At 42.7% G+C, this 27,668-nt stretch overlaps 1 protein-coding gene across 3 annotated transcripts in view; it reads left to right on the top strand.

Moving 5' to 3' along the window:
- Positions 1 to 27,345, top strand: part of SAYSD1 (SAYSVFN motif domain containing 1) — a 60,668-nt gene extending 33,323 nt beyond the window's left edge. Inside the window, exons 2-4 of one of the 3 annotated variants that reach the window (XM_070245529.1) lie at positions 7,162 to 7,213; positions 10,515 to 11,320; positions 16,323 to 17,210. In XM_070245529.1, coding sequence (XP_070101630.1) covers positions 11,114 to 11,320; positions 16,323 to 16,667 — 552 coding nt within the window. In that variant the 5' untranslated portion in view covers positions 7,162 to 7,213; positions 10,515 to 11,113 and the 3' untranslated portion in view covers positions 16,668 to 17,210. Of the gene's footprint in view, positions 1 to 7,161; positions 7,214 to 10,514; positions 11,321 to 16,322; positions 17,211 to 19,257 lie in introns of those variants that run through there. The other 2 variants (XR_002802257.2, XM_070245528.1) reach the window with 2 other exon arrangements.
- The last annotated feature ends 323 nt before the right edge of the window (positions 27,346 to 27,668 follow it).

Raw genomic sequence — 27,668 nt, 5'->3', positions numbered from 1 at the left:
TATTGTATATCATAACTGTCTGGTGCATATGTGATTAGCTGGAAATGAAATTTGTGGGTCCACTGAGGCTCTGAAATGATGCAGAGGGGAAGCTAGTTTCTGCAAAAGGAGCTCAACTTTCTTTGCTAAAGTTTGCCTGGGAGCGTGAAAGGCTGTTCCTGTATTGGTTGCTACTGGCAATGAGAATGTGAAGGGGGGTGGGGACAGGAAAGGATAATAGGCAGCAGGTCCCAACAAAGAAATACTATCTCTCCACCTCCATTCCTTGTCTTCTTCCTCTCCTCTGTCTCCTCTCTTCCTCCCGCCCTAGCCCCCAAACATGGGGAGAAGTAGTTTAGTAACTCAGAATTTGGATTCAGGTAGATCTAGGTTTGAATCCCATGTCTGCTCCTTTTCTGAGCCTCAGATTCTTCACCTATAAATTGGGACTACTCATGTTAATATCCTCAGCTTGTCAAAGGGGTTTACATGAGATGATGAATATAAAGCACATGGTTCATGAAGGCACTAAATAAATGTTCTATTATCATCACTGGGCTCATCCCTGCCTGGGTAATTTTCTAAAGACAGAAAGCTTGGTCCAGGGGATTTGGGAGATAGGAATCATAGGATATGAGTGGTCAAATGTAAGAAAAAAATCTCTATCAGGGATCCACTTGAAATTTTGAAGTCTAACGATTTTCCAAACCTCTTTACAAGATGTAAAACAGTTGGGTTAGTGGTTAATCAAACTTTTGAACTGCTGAGCTCTGTATTTAAGTTTCTAGAAAATGGATTTGTCACTGAGCAGGCTTGGAGAATGCCCAAAGTCTTTTGGACAATGCAATAACTCACGGCTTAGAGTTCAGAGAGAACATCAAACAAGAATCACCCTGCTATGGGTCCAAAGAAAGAAAAATGCTTCTGCCATGAAAGAAAAAGGAGTTCATTTGGTGAATCTGCAGTTAGAGGAAACACAGGGTGGTCACAGGTCTCCTAAGTGTGAGGTTCCCCACTCAGCTCTTCATCAGAATCACTGGGAGAACTTTACAAACTATCTAGATTCCTGAGTCCCCTCCTGGAGATTCAAGGGCCATGGAGGGGCTCAGGATCTTTTGCATTAAAGTGCCAAGGTGGTTCTGATGATCAGTCAGGTTTGGAAACAGCTCAGAGGGTGGAAGGCTTAGGCCCATGGGTTCCTGCTTGAGAAGTGATTCACTGAGTATTAGCTTCTCTATTCCATTTCCCTTCATAAAGATTTGACCCGTGTCTCTCCAAAATGATGTAAGAAAGATTTGGGAGTGTCTTAACCCACTTCAGAAGCAGTGATTTTGGATATGTGCCTGAGAAATGACCCTATCTGACAACGAAGGTTACTGTCATCATCAGAGGTATTTTTGACATTCAGGTCCTGCAATGAGACCCAACCTTCATGATCTCGTCTCCCACCACTCCCCACCAGGCATTTAAAATGTCTCCCAATATATCTTGAGCTTTTCTAACTTTTTTCACATCTTCCTCCCCAATCTCCAATGAGCTCAGCTTCACTAATAGAGGCAAAATGACCTAGTGGTTAAGAGGCTGGCTCTGGAATTAAGGCAGGCTGGAATTCTGGTGTGGTTGTGAGCCAACTTGCAGTATGTTAGTCAGTACTCTAGCGATAGCAGAGTAACAAGACAGAAGGGGCCTGGGTCACTGCCCAGTGGCACTCTCAAGTAATGCCTAGAAGAAAAACATAAACTTCTGTCTTATTCAAGCCACTATTATTTTTGGTCTTAATTCAAAAATCGTAAACTATATCCTACTAATTGGTAAATCAACAACTGTAATACAGGTGATAAAGATTGCTATAGAGGATGCACTTGGTGCTGAGAGAGCATACCTGAGGGAACAAAACCCTACCTGGGGAGCAAGGACTAACAGGCTTCCTAGAGGAGATATTTAAGTCAAGTATGTAAGATGAGTGGCACTTAGTGAGTAAGGGAGGAAAGGATGCCCCCAGATGAAAATAAAAAGTGTGGACAAAGGTACAGAGACAGGAAACAACATGGGATGTTTGGGAAATCACAGTTCAACATAGCTAAAGAGTAGCATTTGAATGGGCAGTGGGAAGTAATGAGGCTGGGGCTTGGGAGTGGCTTTTGTGTGCGAATGGCAGAGTGTGTGGTGACATGACAAAAACTCTAATCAGAGAATCCTTCACCATGAAATCTCTCCACATCATTAGCATCTCCTGATGAGAGATGAGAGTGAAAGCCAAAGATAAGTGCTAATGGTTTCCCTCCTAGTATTAGCTTCCTCATGGAGATCCCAGATTCACAGAGGGGCTTAGTCCATTGTCCCTAACAGCTGGATTTCTTGTGAGGCAGACAGGAATCCCCAATGGCTCCTACAAACAGACTGTGTGAGGCTGGCTGATTGATAACCCTATCAACACCACCTCAAAGCAACCTCGAAGGGAAGCCAATGGTTGAGTAAATCAAACCCAAGCCTATTAAGATAATGGGAAGAAGAGATTGATTTTGGTTCAGACAAGCTCTGGAGAGTGATGGGAGTCGGGAGAAGGCAGGAGCAGAAGTCATATGTTAGTTTTTTGATATGTAAACAATTTCAATTCAACCATCTCAGATGAATAGTGTCTTCTTTAGTCTAGAAACCTACCAAGGTACCAATTCTCCACATGCATTCCATTTTCTCTGGGTAAGGAAGATCTTCTTTTCCTCCCTGTTTCTTCCCAGGCCCTTGGTCTCCCACTGAGTTGGGATCATGCTGGTTTCATACTCTCTAAGCAGCCCATGTTAACTGGGCAATTACCTGATGAGCCAGGTACTGCTAGGCACTCCCTATCAGCTCACCTCATCCTGATATCTTCCTGTGAGGTTTATCCTCCTTGACAGATGAAGAAACAGAGGGAGAAGTGCCCTGCCCAAGGCAAAACAAAATTAGAAGCTGGGGGGTGGGGGGTGGGGAGGGGTGGTTCTTTATTTTGATGGCTCAGTGGAACGACCACTTAAGCCTAGATAGAACTTTGCCAACATCCCTCCCACCTCAAATCACTACCTCCTCCCTCCACACTTCTCTTAAGCCTCTTCTGGTTCCAAACTTTTGCTTTCTCCCCTACTCCATCTCACCTTCTTGAGCCTTTCTCTTTATAGTGAAGGAAATGGAGCAACAAAGGGAATGAGGGACTTTCCTATGACTGCGTAATGTCAGAGCTGGGACTTGAACTCAAGTGTTCAAAGTACTCGGTCCCTTGATTTCCTCCTCTCAGTTTTCCTAAGTCCTTTCCATCTTTCAAGGCCAATCAAATGCCCTGCTCTTCCATGGAGCCTTTTAGACCACCCCTGCCATCACTGATCTTGAGGTTAAGTCCTGCCTGGTAACTTCCTGCCCGTCTGTTCCACTGAAAGGACACTTAGCAGATAGTTTCTGGCATTATTTAGCATTTCACGTTCTTGTTTCATCTTCCCTATGAGCTGTAAGTTTTTCAGAGGCCAGGAATCATAACTTATACCTGTTTGTATTCATAGAAACTTAAAAATGGTCTGCACGAAGGAGGAGGTAGAACAGTGGATTCCTGGGCTCAGGAGTCAGACTCAGGTTCAAATCCTGGCCCTGCCGGTTGCTTGCTGTGTAACATGGAATTACTTAATCTCTGTCCAAGTGCCTTCCTGAAGGGTTGTTGAGAAAATTTAAGTACATAATAGTTTTCAAGGGTGTAACACAATGCCTAGCACACATTAATCACTCCACAATGGTCAACTATTTTGGAACCCAAGAAGAATTTGTTGTTGATAGTGAATTACTCAACTGGTCCTCAAAGTTAAAAAAACTTTTTTTTTAAAAGAAGCACTCAGACAGAAAATCTCCTTTCCATGGGATACAAGTCTAGAAAAGCAAAACATAAGTTGGAAGGAGGCTGACCATAGGGTAGGAATTGCCTTACTTCCCCTCCATCACATCCACCTCACTACAGAAGCAATATTGGCTCCCCCGTGTGCAGACTACTGAAACGACTAACAGCCGAGCAGGCGACAACCAAGCAGAGTCAGGACCCTGGCTGTGTTCCTGCTGCTAAGTCATGCAGAACGGGCCAACTTTCCCTTCAAGCCTCAGCAGCAGCTAGTACTGTTAGGGTGAAAAATGGGTCCATTTGGGCCCCAAACCCTGGCGGTCAGGCAAGATTCTAGAAGGTCAATGGCTGGAGAGAAATGCAAAGGCTGAAGCGGGGGTTTCCATGGAAGAGGCTGAGCAGCGGATTTTGTCAAGAATCAGGAAATATACTACTCTGGGTGCATGTGAATATATATTAGTGTAACAGTCCAGTTCTTCAAAGGATTTTAAAGAGCTTAAAAGCTTGGCTTCCTTCCAATTTTATTCCCATACGTAAACGAGGCAGAGCAAGCTCATGGGAAACACACAACGCCTATTGCTTTATGTGCCTTCTCAACTTGCAAAGAGATTCTTCTCCAAATACTTTGAGAAAATTTTAAGGACAGTTTTGGGATGGAATTTACATATAGATTATCTTTGCTGTAATCCTGTGGGCTTTGTCTGATCATCTGTCCTGCAAGCCACAGGAGGCATTTCTCTGAGCATCAGAGCTGAGCACAATGCAACTCAAAATAGAACAACATAAGGCAAGTCAGGTGGGTGGAAAACTGTCACAACCGGAGATCTTAGAATCTAAAGGGAGTTAAGGAGATGAAGAAGAGGGTAATGAGGAAGCCTCAGATAACAGGATTGGGCAGGACTGACTAAGAAAGACAGCAGAGACTGCTGGGCTCTTTTGGAACACAAGATCCCTGTAGATGGGGGAACACAAAAAGGCAAAGCTCAAACCAGCAGTAGGTGTCAGGAAAAAGCAGTTGTGACCAAGCCAAGAGCAGGTGGGGGCAAGGGGGTCATGCGGCAATACTTTCTGATGCAAATGCAAAAGATAGTGCTCTAAAGAAATGAGCTATTACCAGAAATATTTTTTGTCTACAGTAATGCCCAGGAATTATATAACCTCATCAGCTTTCCTTCTCTGGCCTCAGTTTCCCCACATTTAAATCTGAAGAAGTCATACTACTCCCCAGCGTGACTTAGTGACCCTCCCCTGCTCCCACAGACCTCTGTGTGTAACTGTCTATTAATGAGTCTGCCTCCTCAACCAGACCTTAAACTCCTAAGGGCTGGGACTGTATTTCATTCCTCTCTGCACCCTCAAAGCCTGGCACAGGGCCTGGCATATAGCAGGTGTTCAACCAACATTTGTTGACAGAATGGTCTCTAAAGTCCTTGGAGGACAGAATCAAATACTCAGTTTTTCTGATTCTGTCCTCCACAAAGCTCAACACAAACTGTGGGCCAAAACATCGTCCCAGAAGCTGTCCTGAACAGGCCGCTTCAGCTGAAGCACTGTGGCCCTCCCCTCCCCTTCTTTTCTCCTTTCTCAATTTCTTTATTCCCGCCTCCAAATATCCTTCTCGGACTGTGCCAGTCTAAAGCTCTGTTTTGCTTGCTTCAAACTTCAAGACGGGGGTCTTGTAAAGGTGAAATACCAACCAGCCCTCTAGTTTACTTCCCTTTCTGCAAGCAAGTCTGTAGGCCTGGCTTAGGTCTTACCTTAGATTCTCTTGGAAGACCCTGAGATAAGGATTAAAATGAAGAGGTTTACTGGGGAAGTGACTTCAGGGAGCACTGAGAGTGGAGCAAGGAAATGAGACAGGCAAGGGAAAAAAGGCGATATACAGTACTTTAATGAGCAGCACCGCAGTGAGCAACTGAGGCTTGTTCCTCCTAAAGACCCCTGGGAGAGTCTATGGAACACACCTCAGAGTCATCTCCCCCATGAGGAGAGAGAGAGCTGGGGTATTTATCCACCAACTGCCATCCAAAGTTGGTTGAAGACTATTTGAGGGGTACTAGTCTGCCTCATGCACTGGTTGCACACTCTCCTGCAGCCAGAGAAAGCCCTCAGGTGCGTGTAGAAACAAGCCATCAGCTTGGAAGCAATAGTGAGATCTGAGATGATACAGGCAGCAGCACCAACACCTAAAGCGACACGTTCTTAGCCTGATGCCCCAAAGTCTTCCATTCTCTCCTCCCAGTTTGCTCTCTTTGGATTAAACATAACGTTCCCCAGTTGGAAGAGATGTGGTGATCATCTAGGTAAACCAAATCCCTCTCCAGTTCAGAAATCCCCTCTACTACATTCCTGACAAGTGGTTAGTCAGCCTCTGCTTGAATACTGCTAGTGTCGGAGAACTCACTGCTCTAAAAGGCAGCCCACACTGTTGCTGGAATCCTTTTTTCTTTTTTTTAGATTCCATATTTGTCACCTTGTAATTTCCAGCTGTTGGCCTTAGTTCTGCTTTTTGGAGCCCCACAGAATGATTCTCCTCCCCCATTGACAATAGACTTTTTAATAGTTTCTAAAACTATCTGTTATGTTTTCACTATGACTCTTCTCCTCGGGCCCAAATCATCAACTGCGTTTACCACTCTTACAATATGGTCTCTAGACCAGTCGTTCTCAAGTGGGGGAAAATTTGCCTCCAGGGGGACATTTGGCACTGTCTGGAGACATTTTTGGCTGTTACAACTAGCAGGGAGTGCTAGTGGCAACTATGGGTTGTGGCCAGAGATGTTTTGAAGAATCCTACCAGACAGAACAGAGTCCCCACAACAAAGAATTATCTGGCCCCAAATGTCTAAAGTACTAAGGCTGAGAAACGCTGCTCTAGAAACATCATTATGCAGGTGACTCTCCTCTGGACACGCTATGGCTTGTCATATAAAGCACAGTGCTCAGAACTTTACATGTGGTACCCGCAGGGACAGGACCAAAGAGAGCATGAGAGCCTGGGGGTCCTCACTCACTATGACAATGGGAGTGACTGTAGCAGCTGAAGCATCCACCACATACACCCCCTCCTCCGCAGTCTGTGGTCAGGGAAAAGCTCCAGGTCCTACTGAAACAAATGATTAAGAAACAAAAGCAAAGACAAAACATAAATGCAAATCTAGAAGGAAGCAGGGTTCCCTCTGAGCATCTCCACAACCCTTTAATCATGACAAATTGAACGAAGTTCATTTCAGTTTATCTTTTTTACCCTAAAGACATAACTGTAGATCTTCTCTATCAAATTTTTGTCACCTGAAAAATGATAAACTGCCTTTTGTGTTTTCATCCAGGCCACATCAGACAGGACACACTGATGTTGATTCATTTCTTAACACTTTTTGGGTAAGCTTGTGCTGACTAGCTATGAACCCACTTAACTGTAGCTAACCTTTATTTATCTGATCTAAGAAAACACCAGGTCTAGAAGGTATTACTGCTAAGTCCCATCAAACATTCAAGAAATAGTTAATTCCCATTTTATTCAAACTGTTCTAGAAAATGAGGGGCAGAGATGGAGGCACACTTTAGCTTCTTTCATAAAGCTAGTGTAGTTCTAAAACCCAAACCTTTTAAGTACAGTACATGAAAAGAAAATTATAGGAAAATCTCATTAATGAACAAAGATGAAAATTCCTTTAAAAATTACCAAACCGAATCTAGCTTTGAATTTTCTATTTTATAAAGTGACTGAGTTCTGTTTATTCCAGGAACGCAGGATGGTTTCACAGAATCTCTATTAATGTAACTCACTACATTATTAGACTGAAGAGGTGGGAAGGAGTCAGGAACGGACGGACCACAGGCACACAGAGAAATGTTCTTTTTCTGGACTAGCTTTTTCTGTGTAACAAAAAACCACATTTCTGTAATATAAAATAAGCATTTATTTTTCACATATCATGGGGTAAGCTGGGGTCAGCTGGGCAGCTTGGCTTTAAACTGTAGGTCTGTGGGTCAGCTGGGTGACTATATCCATGGACTCTTGTTATTCTTGGACCAGCCGGCTAGCTGTTGCAAGTTCATCTCATGGCAGCACAGAGGACTAAGAGGGCGCACTCAGCAGGACAAACACACTTCAAGCCCCTGCTTGCATAACGTCTGCCATCATCCCATTGGCCAAAGCAACTTGCATGGCTAAGTTCAAAGTCAAGCAATGGGGAAGTCTACTCTGCCTTTTACGGCATGGATACAAGGAGTAGTGAGGAACTGAGGCCAAAGACTTAATATATCACAAGGCATGTGGGTATTTTATTACTTATAACTTTAAATATGACATATGTACACATATTATATATATGCGTATATATGTGCATGTATACATATATAATTTGGTATATACAAAGTATTTTATAATAAAAATCAAATTCACACATTAAGTACACTTTGGGACCCTTCTTATTTACTAGTCTCATAAACTTATTCAAAAAGGAAATTAAGTTAGTTTGGCAGGAGTTATTCTTCATGATCATCTCTTTCATCTTTATTTTTTTCCATTCTTTCAATCTCTTCCAAAAAGGGTTTAAGAGGTTTACAAAGCACTGAGACAAAACAAATGTATAATAAATCAGAAAACAAGCAAAGGAAAAATAAGGTTACTAAAGCAAGATGGAGCTGGAATGACATTAGCACTTGGCTGTACTTTCTCTGTTTGCTCTCTCAATCCTCTTTCCACTCTTCTCTACCTGCTCTATGCTCCTTTAAGGGCTCCCCTGTCTTGGGCTTCTCCTATAGCTACAGGTCCCACTGGGTTCTGATGACCACTCCGTCCTCTTGCTGCTTGAGGCCTAGAGGCTGGTAACACTTCCTGTGAACCATCCCTTGCTGGCTCCCTTAATCCTGCCACATCTTTGTAACTAACTCCTTCATGAGACTCTCCTCACTCAACCCTTTTGAAGGTGCCATGTTTCCTGCCACTGACCTGATTGCAACAGCCCACAAATCACATGTCTTAAGTCTAAATGCCTCCTCGAAGTAGACCATAAATACAGCTCTGAGGTTTCAGTGTGATTATCAACTGAGAAACACAATCAATAAAAAATTCTCCAGTCCCTCGAGAGAAGCAGACCTACTCCTGACACCAAGATGGGCAAGAAATTTTCTCTGTGGTTTCTCAAGGAGAGGTCATTGTGGTATAATGATGTCATTCTTTTATGCTTTACAAACCATCTCTAATTATTCAGGGCTCAGTCCTCAAATATCTTCTCTTCTTAGCCACACTCACTCTCCAGTTGATCTCATCCAGTTTCATGGCTTTAAATGTCACACACATACTGATGACTCCCCAAAGGTATCTCCAGTCCTGACTTTTCCCTGAATTCCCAGTTTTCACTAACCAGTTGCCTAAACTGGATATCCAATAAGCATTTCAAACTCTCGGCATGTCCAAAACAAAACTCCCCATGTTTATTCCATAATCCTTTCTTCCTAATCTTCCCTCATTTCAGTAGAGGGCCCCAGCATGATTCACTTGGTTGCTCAGGGTGTGTGTGGGGGGTGGGGAGGAGGGGGAGTAACAGAAATCCGTCTTCTTTGATTCCTTTTTCTCACACTCCACATTCAATCCATCGGCACATCATGCTGGCTCAGATCTCCAAAATATATCCAGAATCTGATCATTTCTCACCAACTCCATCACTACCACTCTAGCCCAAACAGCCAGTCTCTCTTATACTACTGTATTTGCTCTTGTTTCCCTCCTTGTAACTTGCACTCTTCCAGGGCCCCATCTGAAGCAGCCAGTGTGATCCTTTAAAAATACGTCATAGCATGTCATCTCCTGATCAAAATCCTCCCATCACCTACCATCACACCCAAATGCAGTAGTCTTCCATGGCCTATAAAGCCTTATGTGACCTGGCCCCTGGATACCTGTGCATCTTCAGTTTCTACCATTCTTCTCCCTCCTCCCACCATCCAGTTATACTGACCTCCACAACGTTCTGTGAGTAGGTCAAGTATACATACCACTTGAGGTCTCAGGACCTTTGCACTTGCTGTATCCCCCAACTGAAACACTCTTCTGCAGATATCTACATGCCTCACTCATTTCATTTAGGTCTCTGCTCAAATGGCAACTCCTGAGAGAAGTCTTCCCAGGTCATTTGCTCTAAATAGTCCCAGCATTCCTATTCCTTACTTTACTTTTCTTCATAGCACTAATCAGTACCTGACATTACATTAAACATAAACACATGGTTACGCATTTGTCTTTCCATTTATAACATAAGTGCTAAGAAAAGAGGGGTTTATTTCATTCACTCCAACACCTCTAGTGCCAAGTAAAATACTTAACACATAGCAGGCTCTGGATAAATATTTGTTAAATGAATGAAAGACTCCATTCTAGTTTGTCTAGTTTATTGACTCAAACTCACCAAGATCCAAGAAATATTTCAGCCTCAATTATGTGAGTGGCACTTAGCCAGAGGCTTAGAGCTTTAAAAATCCATCTAACAGTCCCTGACCTGAAGTGTGACCTTTGGGTGAGCAGCTATTAGAAGAGGGCACAAGGGAGCCCTCAGGGTAATAGAAATGTTCTTTATTCTGGAAGTAGGTATATAGGTGTATCCGTAAGTACAAACCTATTTAGCAGTACACTTAAGATGTATTTTAAGTTTCACTGCAATAAATTTTTTTTTTTAAGTTTCCGATCTATCTAGACACATCAACAAGTAGTTTCCATCGTGGTTCGAGCAATGATAGACGTCTGCACGGCCTGCCTGCCAGACGAGCAGCGAGAAAGCCTCTCCAAGTGCAAAGATCGGTAAACCCGTTAAAAGGGAAAGTGGAGGCTGCCTTCCTTCGGACACCAGAACCTCCCAGAGATCAAGGGCCTTCTTCAACGCCCTGGGACCACCTTCTCAATCTGGCGCCCAAGATGAGCGCTCAACTGCTCAAGAATGCTCCACCTGCTGGGGAGCAGATCCCTGAAGAGAGATGAAGCCCGGGGCAAGAGAGAGGAACAATGGGGCAGTCTGTATGCTTCAGATTCTGAACGATGCAGCGTGAAGAGTTGCCCACAGCGTCCACGCGGTTTTGGAGGGGACTGTTAGCCATACAGCCGGCCCCGGAACGTCACAAACCAGCGCACGCGGAGCCCCAGGGCCACAGGCCCCGAGCGCGCACGCGCAGCACAGAGCCTTCGCTACGCAGGCGCACCGCGGCCCTGCGCCAGGCAAAGAGGAGGGCCGGAGACCGCAGGCGGGCGCGCGCTGCCGGGCGCGGGGGAGCGACGGCCGCGCCATGGAACAGCGGTTAGCTGAGTTCCGGGAGGCCCGCAAACGGGCCGGGCAGGCGGCCGAACCGAGCCCTTCGAGGCAGAGCGCACAAACCTCGGGAGAGAAGGCGGAAGCAGCTGCGACTCCAAGGGCAGCCTCAGGCTGGCTAAAACGGTTTCTGGGGTGGAAACCGAGGCCCGCGAGTGCCCAGACCCAGCCCAGCGTCGCTCAGGTGAGAGAACGAAAGCCTCGGCCCGAGACGGGGCCTCAGCGCCGCAGTCGTGAACTCTCCGGAAACTCCAGTCGAGGCCCCGCCCACCACGTGGTGACGCTCAGGCCCCGCCCACCATGTGACTGCCTTCTAGCCACGCCCCCTCCTCTGGTTCCCGGCGGGGCCGGGGCTGCGGGCGCCTCCGGCCGCTCGGGGGCGGGGCCTCGCGTGTCCTAGCCCTCGTGTCAGCGCTGATAACGTGGCTTTGACATTTTCTTTCCAGTGTGGAGCCCACGCAGGTCCTGTTTCCAGGCGGGAAGCGAGGGTCTAAGGTCCTGGAAGAAAGCACTCCTGCCCTTGAGTGATTCACAGCGAGCTGAGTTATCGTGACGCCCTGTGGCTTTCCACAGCCGTGCCGAGCCACAGCCCTCTGCTAATGGAGGGGAAAAGGTCTAATTGGATACTCATAAAAAGTGGCCGTAATTAAGGCTTGCATTTGATTTCGCACCTGGGCCACATGCAGCCAGTAGACCAAATAGCCTGTGCTTTAGAAATAGAAAACTTGTATTCAAACTAGCGTTTGAATGCAAAACTTGCAAAAGTGTGGCACCTGTAACTGCCAGTGGTGGCATATGCCTATTGTGCGTCACTGTTGAACTAGAGAAGCTTATTCAAGGTCAATAAGGAATATCCAAGGCGAAATCAATATTTAGATTAGTATGATAGTCTTTTTACCCTTTAATTCTTTGGTAATCTCTTATTTTGCTGATAAACTTAGCATCTCTTGGTAACTTCATTTAGTTTTCATTCAGGAGTAAAAAGGCAAGGTGGCTTGCATGTGAGATTGGAGCCGTGTGGGAATACAGGACAAAACATTAACGGAAAATCAGTGCTTTGAGACAATCTGTGACAAGGCTTTTTTACCTCAAAAGTGTAATAAGAGCCAAAAATTCCTTTTAAAAATTAAAAGGTACTGGAGCAGAAGTGTGCTTTACGCCTCTTAAAGTTATTTCTCTTCAGTTTATTTATTATCGCACAACGTCTGGTTTTGGGGGATTTTTTTAAATCAAGGAGAACTTTTTGTTTCTCAGTTTTGATTAGATATTTTTCTCCATGACACGAAAGGTTCCTTTATTCTCCATGACACGAAAGGTTCCAGCTGACTTGCAGAAACAGTGTGGCAGGATTCAGACAATCCGTTTCCTTGCGGGCAGTCTGTCTCAGGATAACTTTGTTGTTGATTAGAACTCACTGAGCACAGTTGCTTGAGATTTTAGAATCCACTTCCCCTACCCTTTTTCCTCCCCACAGTTAGAATACAATGTGTAACCCACACAATGGGTTTTGACTGTATATCTCATTTCCAAAGAAATATGAGATTACTGAGGTGGACCCAGAGAAGCCAAACTTGGAGAAAGCTTCCATGGTTAAAAACCCAAAAGCTGATGCCCTGGCAAAAGGATGAGAGAAGTGCTGGACCTCCAGTTGCTTCTTATTAATCACTCTGTTTTTCATAAGGGACTCTGTTTTAAGCTCATTGTCATGGACTTGGTTATCATTCCTGGGTTTGCTCTGATGTGAAATTTCTCATTAAATTCTTTTTTTTCTAATTTGCAATCCATCTCTACCTAATAATTTTGGTGGCTTGCCGGAGATTTCTTTAGCCTTCTTTTTGTAATTGCTTCTTTTCAGGAGTCATTGATAAGGAAGCATCCACATCCCCCTTCCTCCACGCTCAAATTTAGCTTGGGGAAAAGCAGTCCCTCAAATAAAATATTTCTTCCTGTGACAAGCTTCTACTACATTAGGACAAAAATGCTTGTAACTTTTTTTAATCCTGCAGAAACCCCCCGTCTCCCTCCCCAAGCATATCCCACACCAGCCCCCAGTGCAACATGTCGTCCCAGGGTCCACTGCCCACACTCATCCTGCAGCTCCTCACCTCCAGGCCTGGGCTCAGGTTGGCCCACAGCTCAGTGCTCTCCTTCTCTGGAGTCACCTGGCTAAGCACAGCCTTTGCATCACCCCCTCAAAGCCAGGGGTCATCTTTTAATTTCTTCCTGTCCATCACCATCATGTGTTCATTCAACAAAATCCTTTCATGTACCCGCTGTGTTCCAGCTCCTGTCCTAAATCCAAGGAGAAAGTGTAATACAGACAGATAAAGCCCTCCTCTCACAGGTCTTGCATTTGAATTTGAAGAGGCAGGGACAGCAGCCAATAAACAAAGGAGCAGAAGGATGAATGCTGTGAAAGGGGAAGAAAACCAGGCTAGTGTGATAGTGAATTGGGAGGTGGGTGCAGAGTGCTACTTTAAATGGTGTGGGCAGGGAGGACCTCCCTGAGGAGGTGACATTTCATAGGAAGGAGCCATTCTTGCAGAAACCTGGGGACAAGGTGAAGGGCACATGTGATGACATTTTTGCTGAGGTTTGTAGAAGAGGGAGCCAGCCAGGTGACATGAGGGGGAGGGGACATTCCTCCCAGAGGGAACCACAAGTGCAAAGGCCCTGAGGTGGGAAGCAGGTTGGTATTTGAGGAATGAAAGTATCTTCCTTAAACTATGCCCAGATGTGCTGTGACAACCACAACACTTCCACACACAGCTTTCCCAGCAGAAGGTGCACTGGCACCAAAGCAAATGCCAAGTGAGGCAGAGGAATTCCCACATCCCTTCTCTCCCTTGTTTGTTCTCTGTGCCAGTTCATTTACCCCCTTCCCCCACCCCATCTCCTTCTAGCTCTCTAACCCTTCCCTTGCCATCCCCCATGAAGACCCCTAATCAAGTACAAAGAGCCTTGGAGGGAGACCATCCCAGGATCCTAGACCAACCTCATTTCTGCCTATCGCTAGCTCTGTGACTTTAGAGAAATTAATGTCTCAATGTTTCCTTATCAGTAAATTGGGAATAATAACACCTGCCTCCTGGGTTACAGGAGCTCAGGTGTCTTGAAGGCGCTCAATAAGTGGTGGCCATAAACATTATTCTTTTTATACTCCCTCAATAATAAAATAAATTCAGTTTACTGTGAATTTCAAGTCATACACATTCAAAATGTATTCTGTATCCATCAACCCATCATTTCTCTCCAACTTGTGTGTCACCACCCTAGTCTATGCCTGGTCCTCTCTTTCTGGGCCTCTGGCAGGAGCTACTAGCAATTTTCCTGCTTCTGCTCTTGCAGCCCATTTCTCTCCGTGGCAGCCAGAGTAGTCTTAAATATCAATCCGATCGTATTAGTTCCCTGCTAAGACCTGCAGTGATTTCCTCTTATGCACACTGGTCCAATCTGAAAGGGACGTTTATTTATTTAGTAAATGTATGTGTCCTGGGGTTGGGGGGGGGAGTGTTGCTGATGATATGTTAAGGGCCTTTCCAATCTAACTGAAAAGGTAATAATTACAATGTTGGTGCTAAAAAAGGAGGTTCTAACAAAATAGAATTTCTGAAGCAACATAAATCAAATTACCTGTATTTTTTATTGAGACCAAATGATATTTGTTGTCCCCTTTTAAATGATCATGTGAAGAGCAGGGGATATAACTGAAGAAATGAACCAAAAGCTCTGCATTGAGAACCTCTGTGTGGGGTGCTGTGTTTGGCTCTGGAGACACCAAAAGATAATAAATGGCAGTCCATGGCTTCATGGTAACAATCTAGGGACATTTGTGACCTATATTAAAAGAGCGAGACTTCAGTGCTGAATAGTTTGGTGCTCAACGAGAAAGAGTGCCAGTTAGTGCTCCAGGAGGCAGAGGGGGCGCCCTCCTTGATGGCCGAGGAGGTCAGGGCATCCACAATTCACTGGTCGTGCTTTCTTGGAAGGAAGTCAAGGAGCTGGGGAGAGGAGAAGAAGCAGAGGGTATTCCAGGCCGAAGCTGGCAATGGCTTTGGGTAGAAAGCCCAGTTGAACTGCATAGAGGGTTCATGTGTCGAGCAATACATTGTGGATTGTGTTGTACAGGAAAAATTGTAGACTATTGTTTTGCAAACTGCAAGTCATGACCCATTAGTGGGTGGTGAAATCAATTTAGTTTAAAGTTTAAAAAATAGAAGAGAAAATGAGAGCTTCATATAGTGAAGGTATTTGTTGATTTGTGAAAGTTTTTTTTTCTGTTACACATATATATGCTGGCTCATAGTACAAAATGTATTTCTTATTGTGGGTCATACCCAAAAAAGTTTGGAAGATACTGGACTACAGATCAAGCTCCCTAAAGCTACCTAAATACCTGTGTCTCCCATTAGCACCCAGTGCAGAGGCCAATGTCCTGGCATTTCTGTCTGCTGAGTAAATGGAAAGCCTTGGATTCCAGCCCAAGGAGTTTAAATTTTAACCTGCAGGCAATAAAAATGTGTTGAAGGTTTGTGAGCAGGAGGTTGATGGGCGTCTTAGGAGATTCATTTAGTAGCCGTACTATGGTTTGGGGAGGGAGGCGGGAGGAGGCCGGGAGTCTAGTTAGGAAACACTGCCTGGGTCTGCGGGGAGTAGGATGGTCACAGAGGATGGAGAAGTTGTGGCTATAACAGTGATTTTTTTCTTTTTTATTATGTGGAAGGGATTTTTGTTTCCTGTTTCTGGTATAGTCCTCATTTTAGAATCATGTCACTCACAGAATTTTAGCTCATCTAATCAAATCAACAAACATATCGATTCTGTGTGCAAAGCATACGCATGGCTGTCGCATGATCAGTTACTGAGGAGCTTCTGTATGGGGCACAAATTAGCTCTTGTTAGCAGCAGACTAATCTGAGGAAATGTCTCCCGTGAATGGGAATCCATTTGAATAGTGTAAGGTTTTTATTGGGTCGCATCTCACTAAGTGCTGATCAGTTTTGATTCAGTCAGAACAGGGCGCATGAGCTCCTTGGAGATGATTGTTTTAGAGAGCAGGGCAGGAAAATAGAAATCAATGAGCCGGAAGCCTTCCCAGAGCGCTGAGAGCTGCCTCTCTACACTGGTTCTCAATCTCTCAGCCCCATGCCCCTTTATTCTTACTTCTGTTTGTTTGTGTATCCTAGGAAGCCGCTCAGCCTGGGAGCAGCACATCACAGCCACCACGGAATACAGCCATTCCTCTGCCATCGCCACGGGACCAGTCTATCCTGACCAACATCACCTTCTTGAAGGTTCTTCTCTGGCTGGTCCTGCTCGGACTGTTTGTGGAACTGGAATTTGGCTTGGCTTATTTTGTCCTGTCTTTGTTCTACTGGATGTACGTTGGGACACGAGGCCCAGGAGAGAAGAAGGCGGGAGAGAAGAGCGCCTACTCTGTGTTCAACCCGGGCTGCGAGGCCATCCAGGGCACTCTGACTGCGGAGCAGTTTGAGCGCGAGCTACAGTTTCGACCCCTGGAGGGGAGATAGGACCAGGCTCTGCTGTCCTGCAGCTGGCCTCCGCGTGGTCCCCTTAGCCCCAGGGCGTGGACTTGTGGGCTTGATTTCAGGTGCCCAAGACTAAGGACAGCGTGCAGGTTAGCTCTGTGAGCACGCGGTTCTGCATTCTCTCCCTGATCTTCCGCTGCAATTTTTTCTTTGAACTTTGCTTTGGTTTTGGTGAAACTCCCAGAAAGACACTCACTGTGGGTCTGACGCAATTTATAAAAATTACGTACAAAATAATTAAAAAAATAAAGGAGACCCGTGTCTCATTATTTGAGAGAGGTGATTTTAGAGCACTAGGAAGGCACTGGGGACATAGCTGTTTGAAGTCATGGTCGGGTACATTGGGACTGTGCATTCAAAGTGAATGTTCTCTTTCAGTCCTTTCATATTTATAGCATTTTTCCCCCTAAGAAGCTTAAATTGCAAGTTTTGTTTTTTGGGTTTTGTTTTTATCTCTTCCTGCTTTAAGGCTTGCTTTTTGGGTCATTAATGATTTTGAAAAATAAAATATCTTTAAAACGTGTACTTTTCAGCAACAGATCCGCATTGCCCATCACCACCTTCCACTCTCCTCTGTTACTCTGCGCCCACTCAGTGAAGGAAGAGAAGAGAAGAGAAAGCCCTAGGTGACAGGTGTGGGGAGGGATTTCACAAAGCCAACACTGGTAGATTTGATGAGTGGTTGTTAATGATAAACTCAGCAAGAAAAAATTCTTGAGTGTGTAGGGAGGTTCCTCTGGAAGTGAAACTCCAGACTTATTGGCTGCTTGGGCTGTTTCTTATATTCTGGGGCTTTGGAGTAAGCAGTCCCTTCGCCTGTGGGCTTCTGGTGAGAAATCAGGTAAACAGTGGTCATCCAGGCACGCTGTCACAGTCCCTTCCTCCTCCAGGACAAAGCTAGAGCTTGCCTTTGTTAAGATTGCGCAAAGCAAACCATTAAATACTTATTTTATGGATCCTACTGATGAGTAAGAGGAATCTAGTTTTAAAGCAATAGATTTTTCCGAACGTAAGATTTTAAGAATTAACGATTCCCCAGTAGATTTTCAACTTCAGAATTCAGTTATTAATTCTTATATTCTGAAAGTAACTTTAATATTTATGAGATGTTATTAAGTAATGGAGGCCTGTTGTTAATTCTTCTTTTGTTCTTGCCTGATTTACTTATTAGAGCAAAATCTTTGCTCAATTTAATTAATTTAACTTTTATTCATTGAATGCCAGCACTTTGCTAGGTGCTTCACATATGATAAAAAAAAAAAGCAGACGTGTTCCCAGTTCTCCAAGCATGCAGTCTAGCTGGAAGTGGGGTGGTGGACAAAATAATCCAGGCAATTCCAATGATAGAGTGAGGCACATTTCAGTGATGGGAGGAGTGCCGAGGGACCTTCTCATTCATCACACTTGTGGCCATTCACCCCTGTGTGCTTCAACCCTTGCTGAAAATTCCTCCATTACGCATTGCTCCTCTCTCCAGCCCTTTACTGGTGAGAGTTGGACTGTCCCTCAGTCATCCAGTTGAACAGAAGATCCCTTTAGCTCGTAAAGAAGTCTTTTCTCCCGTGACTTCTGTCTGAACTGGACCTGTAGAAAGTGTGGGAAACAGATGACTCCCTATTAAACGTGCAAGTTTTGCTCGTATTTAAGATCCATGATTTTGTTTCCTAATTTACTTTCTTAAGGCTTCCTTCATTTCCCTGATGTTTAACTTGGCCTTTTCCACTTCATAAAAGCCAAGGACAGGGAAGAAACCTTCCTGATCGAAGATTCACTGCAATGCCCAGGGCAGTAAGCACTGTTCTAGGAAAGAATTATTTTGCATTTTAAAAAGGTATAATTCAAACTTTCACCTAAAACAAAGCACCTATAACTCTGAATTAGGTACATTTGATCCAGTTAGTAATCCCGGCAAAGTAGAGACTTGTCTTAAGCATAGAAAAGACTCAACTTAGGAGTGGACCTCACTGGCGTGCTTTGAAAATGTTGCTGTTTGTGATGAGGCAGAGCCTAGATTGCCTTAAACCCATCTTCCACGGGATCTTCTGTGAACAATTTGTCTCCTCTCCTTGCTCACCTCTTCCCAAAGTTTGCATGTAATGACAGCATTAACTTCTAGGAAAAAGGGGGTGTGAACCAATTAAATGCCTGGCAGGGTGGAGAGGAAAGGACAGTATGTATTTGCTGTTCTTATCAGGCCATTAAGCTTTAGGTGCAGTCTTGATTTCCTGAATTTGGAAAGGCCTATTGATCTCAGAATTTCCACTTAGGCCTGACCATTAGCACAGCAAGCATCTTCCATTAAAGGCTTATTCTGTCATCAGGGAACTTGAAATCCCAGAGATGCGTTCAGTTCCTATGATAGCTGTGTGTGCCATGAGGTCGTTTCTGTCTGAGTCTTACAAGAAAATTGGCTTTTGCTTTTATTCGTGTTATTTCGTCTTGCCTATTCACAGGGACTGTTAAATGAGCCTCTACTTGTAGGGCTGGAAAGGACCCAGAATGCCATCAAATGCATCCCCCTTGCCTTGGGCAGGGCCGCATTTATTTCTGATTACATTTTTTTTTCTCCTAGTGACCTCTAAAGAAGAAGAATCCAGGTGCAAGATTCGGGCGCTTCTTAGGAAGCTCTTTACCAAAAGAACCTGAGCCACCCTCCACTGCCACCCTAGGTTATTTCTTCTTATTCTCAGTGGACACAGAGCATCCTCCAGGCTGGTAAATCATTGCTCAGTTCTCTTAGTCCTCTCTCTTCTTCAGGCTAAATCCTCCGAGTTATATTCCTGGAACAATCACTTTCAAGCTAGCCTTAGCCCGTTCTGAGGGTTCCAGGTCTGGGTGGGGATGATTGTCTCAGTTGTTGAGTGCAATGACCTTTCTCAAAAGCTCTAGAGTTTTACCAGTGACGAGATAGGCGTGTATATTTTGTGCTATTAGGATTGTGCTTTGAGTCTAAGAGGTCTTCCACATTTGCCTTTTGACGGATCTGTTCATTAAAAGATTAGGCTCACAAGTTCTGTGCTAAAAAAAAACCTGGGAAGTTACACAATTGGCAGAACCAGTGATCCTCAGTTGAGCAGAAGAAAGAAAAACTCTAAACACGGGTTTTTGTTTCCTGTCACTCATACTGTTAACTTATTTTCCAGCAAATATTTGTAGGCGCACTGGGCTTGGTGCTCCTGGAGACACATAAATGAACTTGGTTCATCGGAGTCCATGGTGCATAAATGAACTTGGGCTGTGGGAGTCCGCCGTGACAGCCGGGATGCGGGTGGGGCTGGGATGCCATGGAGCATCTTGCCACCAGGGGGTAGCATAGAGCTGCCGCTATAAATCGTGGGTCCCTTCACATCACACTCGATAATTTATGTCATGTGGGAAACCCACTGGGATGTTTATCTGAACAATTTGTGCTGCTTTTTCAGGCATTCTTTTCACTCTAAGATTCTCAGAGGAAAGGGCCCATCAGAGGTCCTGGGAAAGCTACCAGAAGTGATTTATACATGTACTTTTACATAAAACAACTGCCCCTCTCTAGACTTACCGGGCAGTAGTGCAGTGGAGACGGTTAGCACTGTGCTGTCCACATCTGAGCTTTGTCGGAGGAAGAAAGACTAGGAACTTACACAGCTGGCAGAGAAACAATCCTTAAGCAAAGAAAGTAAAATTGGAACTGTATGCTCTGGTTTCTGTCACACATACTTTATTTCACACCTTTGGAGCATTAGGCTAGAGAAAGACATGGCTCTCACTCTCAAAAAGCTGAGAGAGAAGACAAGGTGAGTGTTCAAAGAACCACATTTTAAGGCATATAACGTAATACAGATGTTTATAAAGGTATAAGTAGTGTGTGTGTGTGCACGCGTGCCTGTGTGTGTGTTGGGGAAGGAGTCATCAGAAGGAGAGATCTAAATTTTGTACTACTTAGGATTGTCACTTTTATATGAGGAATACTAAGTTTCCTTAACACGGCATGGATGAATGTTTGGAAAAGTGCAGTCTATGGATCACCTGCATTGGAATGCCCTGTGGTGATGTTAAAAATGCAGATTCTGGAGCTCCACCCAGACCCACTGACTTGGAATGTCTAGGGGTAGGACCCCAAGAATCTGCATTTCAACAGCCTCCCTGGGGTCATCTCCAGCTCACTAAAGATCAGGAGCCACTGATGTAAATCATAAATGTTAAAATAGGAAGAAAACAGTGTATATTAGATCCAAGCAAAGAGAGATGGGTGTGTATTTTTAAAAGGCGCAACAAGGTTTGCCATTTTTCAAACTGTTCACTTGAAACATCAGAGCTAGAGAAAAAGAAACACAAAGATGACTTTAAAATGATGAGGAACTAACTCCAGAGGCTGTACTGTCATTAAAGGTGCTTTATTTCTGAAGTTTTCTTTAAAAACAATTATTAGCAAAAGAAGCACATGCTCACGTTAGAACATTTTGGAACAATAGGAAAGTGTTTTCTGTTGTGCTTATATGAGTATATGTCAGAATTCAGGAGGTACATAGGCTACACAGTGATAGAGTCTCCCTCCCACCATCCTGTTTGTTCTTTCTCAAGCCCACAAATGATAGCATCCTCTACACACCATTCTGCCCTTTGCCTGCTTTCTTCTTTTTTAGGTTTTTGTTTTATTTATATGCATTTGAAGTTTTCATGTAAAAGAATGACATGATACAATTTTCATTTTGAAAAGTTCATGTGGAGAGCAGATTCTTTATGTTGTTCATTCGTTCCCCTGTCTGTCCATCCACCCACCCATCCATCCATCTACTTATTTATGGAACACCTAATCTTTTTTTCCATTGGTGAAAATGTTTATATATTTTCTATACAGCCATCTTTTAAGATTTTGTTAACCGATATGGACATTGCAAAATTATTGGCTTAAGACGTATACATTCTACTTCTTATGTTAAAGTGGAGGATTTTAATTTGGGGAAACCAATAATATTAATGATTATGATAATTAAAAACTAAATCAGAATATCCTAAAAGTCAACACAACAAATTTAACAAATATTTTAGGAAAGGAACCAAATAAAAGCTGTAACCATTTGTTTCTAGAACAAATACATTCATGCATTCATCAATTTAACAGTTTTGGACAGCATTTTACTGAATAAGTGTTTTTTATTCAATTCATTGTTTCATTAATGAAAGAATTACAATCCATAAAGATGACCAAATGAGGCATAACAACCTACTCACCAGCACCTGCTTTTCCAACTTATATGAATCTAACATCTCTCTCCCTCTCTATCTATCTGTCCATCTTCACCATTTCTTAGTCTGTCTTTGGGTTTGGGCCATGATTTCTTATGAAGAGAATCAAAAGCCTAACTTAGTGTCTACTGTGGACTTTGACAGAGCGCCTAATCTTTGCCAGGCCCAGTGCTGGGCTCTGAGTATGTAGGGATAATGCAGACGAGGTCCCTTTTCTCAAGGAGCTCACAGTCAAATGGGGGCAGCAGCCAATAATCAGTTACAGAACAGTGTGGTAAGCACTATGTGATGTCTAAATGAGGACCAGAGGATAGAAAAGGGATATCGAAACACTTATGAGGTCAGGGGGTGCTTCCTGGAGGTGGTGACATTGTGCTGAGTTTGAAGGAGCATCAAGTACTCTCCAGGGAAGAAGGCAGGGGCAAGGAGGTAGCATGTCAGTCACAGGAACCCCCTGGGAAAAGGTGATTAATCATGAAGGAGAATAGCATACTTGAGGAATATGATACATTCTGAGAATTTTTTTATTATTTCTTCCAACTAGGTGTTACATATATATATGAAAGTTATTGATTTTGGTATATTAATTATGTACCAGCTCTTGCCCTTTACTGAATTCTCTTACTAATTATAATGATTTTTCGATTGATTCTCTTGGATTTTCCATATAGATTTTTTTTTCAAATTTTGTAAAATTTAGCTCCTCTTTTTCCAAGTTTTATACCTCTTATTTTTGCTCTTTGTCTAATTACATTGGCTAGAACATCCAGAAAAATGTTAAGTCAGAATAATAGTCAATATCATCTTTGTCTTGTTCTTGACTTTAACGAGCGTGCTGTAGTATTTTCCCATTAAGCATGATGCTGGCTTTAGCGTAAGTGGATCGATCGATAGACACATGGTTATCTTCAGGAATTGTTCATCTGTACTTATGTTGTTAAAAGAGTTTTTTTCCTTAAGAATGGATGTTGAATTTCACGAAATCTCTTTCAGTGTACTGGAGATTGATTATGTGATTTTTCTCTTTGATCAATTAATGTAATCAGTTGTGTTATAGATTTACTCATATTGAACCATCCTTTTATTCTTGGAATAAGTGATCCTTGACAGTAATGTCCTATTCTTTTAATGTGCTGATAGGTTCTGTTTGTTAATACTTTCATTTATATTTTTGATTAATAATTTTCATGAGGTTATACAATTTTTTGAGTATTTTTTTCAGATTTTGGAATATATAAAGACATGTTTTTAGGTCTCCATTACAGATTGTTCCCTTTTATCATTATAAAAAGCCACCTTTGTTTTCTTTATTGCTCTTTGCTCTGAATTCATCCTTATCTGATATTAAGATTGGGACCCTGCTTACTTTTTGTTTGCGTTGGCCAAGTATGCCTCTGTCCGTCCTTTGGTTTTCAGCCCGAGTCATTTTTGTCAGGTCTGTTGCTTGTATATAAAGAACATTTGGATTTTGCTTTAAAATCCATTATGAGAAATATTTTTCTTTTAATAGGTGAATTTATCTCATTATATTATTGAAGTCTTGTTCACCTCATCACATTTTATGTTATGCTTTCTGTTTATATTGCTTCTTTTACCATATGGTCTCTGCTTTTTGTTCTGTTTCCTTTTGTGTGTGTGTGTTTCTTTTGATAATTTGGAAAACTTAAATGTCTGTTCCACAGCTGTTTTTTTTTTAACTTTAAATTAATTCCTTAATCCTTCATATTTTAGGCAGTATTTATTAATATCCTGTGAAAAATGAATGTAATAAGTTTGTATTTCCACCTGTTCCCTGCTTCTCTCTATTCCTCAATACTCATTCTATTGACTGATTAATTGATTGACTTTACATTTTTAAATATAATTATAATCTATTACTTGATTTATTAGCCTTAAATTACATATTTTTACCTGTGGCTATGAAAGATGAGGAAATCCACATGCCTACACTGCTTTACGCACCTCCTCTCCCTTCTCCTCGCCTCTTTTTATTAGTTTTATCATTACTATATTGCTAAGGTTTTTCACATCTACATTCTGTTCTTTAACCATAATTGCTACATTTGTTTTAGTCTTAGTCCAACCTACAATTGATTTTTTTTCACTTACTGATAAACTATGAATATATTCTCATGCTATTCTTCTACAATATTGTTTTTGACAGCTGCATAATATTTCTGTATGGATAAATGTGCCATTTCTTGTTTAGCCAATCCCCTATTATTGAGCACTTAAGTTGTATCCAATGTTCACTAGTATGAATAGTATAAACCAGGCTAACCTCTTTGAAACTTAAAACTCTATATTTCCAACTCTTGCAAAACAGTAATTAGAGGCCAATTCCTCTCAGGACAGTGGTCTCAAACTTTAGTGACCATTCACATCTCCTGGGAGTCTTGTTAACATGGAGATTCCGATCCATAGGTCTGGGCCGGAGCCTGAGATCCTGCAATTCAGACAAGCTCCCAGGTGATGATGATGCTACTGGTCTTCAGACCACACTTTGAGTAGCAAAGTCTTTGAATACATTTTGTGTCTGTGGAATTTTGCTTGAATGAAAAAAATGCAGAAAACATAGTCTGTGGCAGTGGTGCTCATTGTGTCTTGTGAAACACTTTAAAATATTAGGTTTATATCAAAGTAATTTGTAGAAAATCATTATTATTTGTGAATGTTCATTTTGCGATTTTGTTAGTGCACCTTCAAGGTTACCCTTATGTTGTAAATCTCCTCACTTGCCTAGGCCTATTGAGGATGTGTGCATGGGAGCCTATCAGATGGCACATTGCTGTCACATGGGAAAAAAGACTGAGAACCTGGGGACCAGAAATAAAGCAGAGTTCAGACTGGCACCCTGGAGTGAGTCAGTGAAAAGAAGACTTTGATCCCCAATTTGTAGATGATACCTGCACTCCTAACCCTTGGAGATGTGTCTTTCCTTTGGCGGGTGGGTGGTTGTTAGGGTGGTTTTATCCTACCAGACCCTAAGTGATCTGGCCCCTGCCTGCATCTCTCAGTTACATTTACCTCCTTCATGTTCATCCTACCCAGGGGTTAAGCAAGCTTTTTCTATAAAGGGCCAGACAGTAAATAGCTTTGTTGACCATACTGTCACAACTACTCAACTTTGCTATTGTAGAGCGAAAGCAGCCACAGACAATATGTGAACAAAGGAGTATGCCAATAAAACTTTATTTATAAAACCAGTTAGTGGGCCATAGTTTGCTGACCCCTGCTCTAACACACCAAATAAGCTTCTGCTTTAGGGTCTTTGCACCATTTGTTCCCTTTGCTTAAAACTCACTTCCCCTAGATGGTCCAAGGATTTGTTCTCTTACTCCATTCAGGTCTCTCAGCTGTCATGTCATCTGAAAGGCCTTCCCTGACCACTCAGTATAGAATAGCACCCTTCCCCCATATCTCCATTCCTTTTTTGCCTCTCTCCTATGATAAATACTTCATTTAGTTACGTTACTAATAATATTGATCATATTTTGATAATTTCTGGAGAAAAGTATATGTATTTATAGGCGGAGTATTTTTTATACGTGTAGCAATTCATTTACAGTGAACCATCTCTATGGACAGACTTAGATTTGTTATGCAGAGTTTGTTTTAATCATATTCCTTCTAATAACTTTTCCCCTGAGATTTAGAATGAGTTTGACAGTGCCAAACATATCATATGATGAAACGGCACAGGGTGAAATGAAGGAATTGCTTTGATCTAGATCCTCATCAATTAAAAAAAAATAATGTCTTTGGCTATTCTACCTCTTACTATGGATTATACCAGGTTCTGCCCCTGTATGTAATTTTCAAAGAACTATTTATGGAAAAAGAAGAATTTCCTATATAATTTGCATGTTTCCCAGAAGCAGAGGAAGCCTCGTGGCCTAATGAAAGGCTGATCAGTGCAGGGTGAGTAGGGGAACTGGGAGAGATGTTTCCTAAGGAAAGATAATCAAATAGGAAATTCATGTGAGGACATGATAGCTTTGGAGGATCCAGTCCCAAGGAGGAGAGAGAGATCGGATTCTGAAGAGTCCACACAGGGTGTCCATGTAGCCATGCCCGTGTAGCCAAAGGCTGCTGTAGCCTTTGGAAATCTACATCAGTGTACCATTTTGAATGCAGCTGAAGAAAATCTCTCCATGTGGGCAGCTAGTGTAGAGGGTGCATGAGCCCCACATGCCCTTAGGGAGATGACTCCAATTATGGGGTATTACTGAGGTTCAGATGGCTTGGCATACTCTCAGGGGGTCCGTACCGTGGAAGAACATCTCAAGAGCTGTTGCACTTTTAACATGAGGAGTGACACCAAGACTAACCCATTGAAGGACCCCAATAGGCAAAGGACCCCTCCTGCTAGAAGAGGGTCTATATCTGAGAAGCAGGCAGAATTCAAGACTAGGATAAAGTGAGAGAATTGTGGTTTCAGCTGATGCTAAGATTCTACAGATGAGGCATCTTTTCTGGACTTGTGGCCCCATAATGCTTTGGTTGGCAGGCTTTGCGATCTCTACCAATTTCTTTAAAAAGGTGATTTTGTAAATACCTATGTAAAGTGTGGTGTTATGGACCTTTTTCTTGATTGCTAAGAATATTCCAACACAGTATAATTCCTAACATAACATGATTCTGTTATATAACATGAGTGTACATAAGATGACTTTTCATCTGTATTTTTAACTACCTTTCCAAAGGATGCTGTTGGAAGGACATTGGTTTAGCTTAACCAAAGTGAGATGTCCTTATTTTGGTGTGTGTCTCCCGCATTTTGGTTCTCTAGTCTCCGCTTCCCACATTAAGATTTGAAAATGAAAGAGCTTGAGGCTGGTTTCATTGTAAAGTGGCATCTAATTGGTGGGTACCAGTGGGGTTCAATAAAACTGAAAATTCAATTTCCTAGGAATTTTGAAGATTCTGAAGCTTTCTAAGAGGGCAAAATACATGGTGGTAAAACATCGGTCTCTTTAAGCCAGAAATGTACATAAATGGTTATAGATTGTTGAAGATTGGACCTAAAAGCTAAAGTAACTATAGCCTTTTTGTTGCAGCTATTAAAAGGTGTGATTATGTCCAAGTCCTGAACTGTGTTTCTAATTCCACCTTAGGTCATTGGAACTGAAAAGTCTTCTGTAAACATTGTTTATTATTTCAAGTCTTTGCTCTTTCACCCTAGAGATATGGAAAGTTAAAAAAAATTGTTTGCCAGTTCCCTCCAGGTGTTAGCAGCCTGCTTCAGCATCCCTCAGCGTGGGACTGCTCAGTGTTTATAATACTCAGCTATTGATTTTATTCTCTGAGGTTGTAACACAGATAAATTCTCAGGGCTATTGGTCCTATGTGAGGAGGAGCCACAGTAATTCATTCTAACACTGGTGCCTGGCATCCGTGGGAAAAAAATAAAAACAAGTGTTGGATTTACTCTTGGCTGTGGGTCTTTTTCTCTTTCTAAAATCATTATGTTAGTTAAAATGAGCCTTTGTACCAAAGGAAACAATCTATCACAGCTTGGGATTGGAGAACTCTACAGGGAAAGAGCTCAGATTTATGGAAGAAGGAGTTAATAACATTGGCTAGAGATGGGGCTCCTAACTTGGCTCCCTATAGCTTGCCTCTTGTAATTCTCATTCTTTTTTCCACCTCTGCAATTTCTTCCTCTCTTTTACTATAGCTCTTTTTCACATTTAAACAGTGCTGGGTTTTTTAATTTACTTTTCTTATGTTCTGGCCTCTTCATCATCTCTT

The sequence above is a fragment of the Equus caballus genome, chromosome 20 (genome assembly GCF_041296265.1).
Source record: "Equus caballus isolate H_3958 breed thoroughbred chromosome 20, TB-T2T, whole genome shotgun sequence".
Taxonomy (NCBI): Eukaryota; Metazoa; Chordata; class Mammalia; order Perissodactyla; family Equidae; genus Equus; species Equus caballus.
This window is presented reverse-complemented; position numbering and strand designations above follow the sequence as displayed.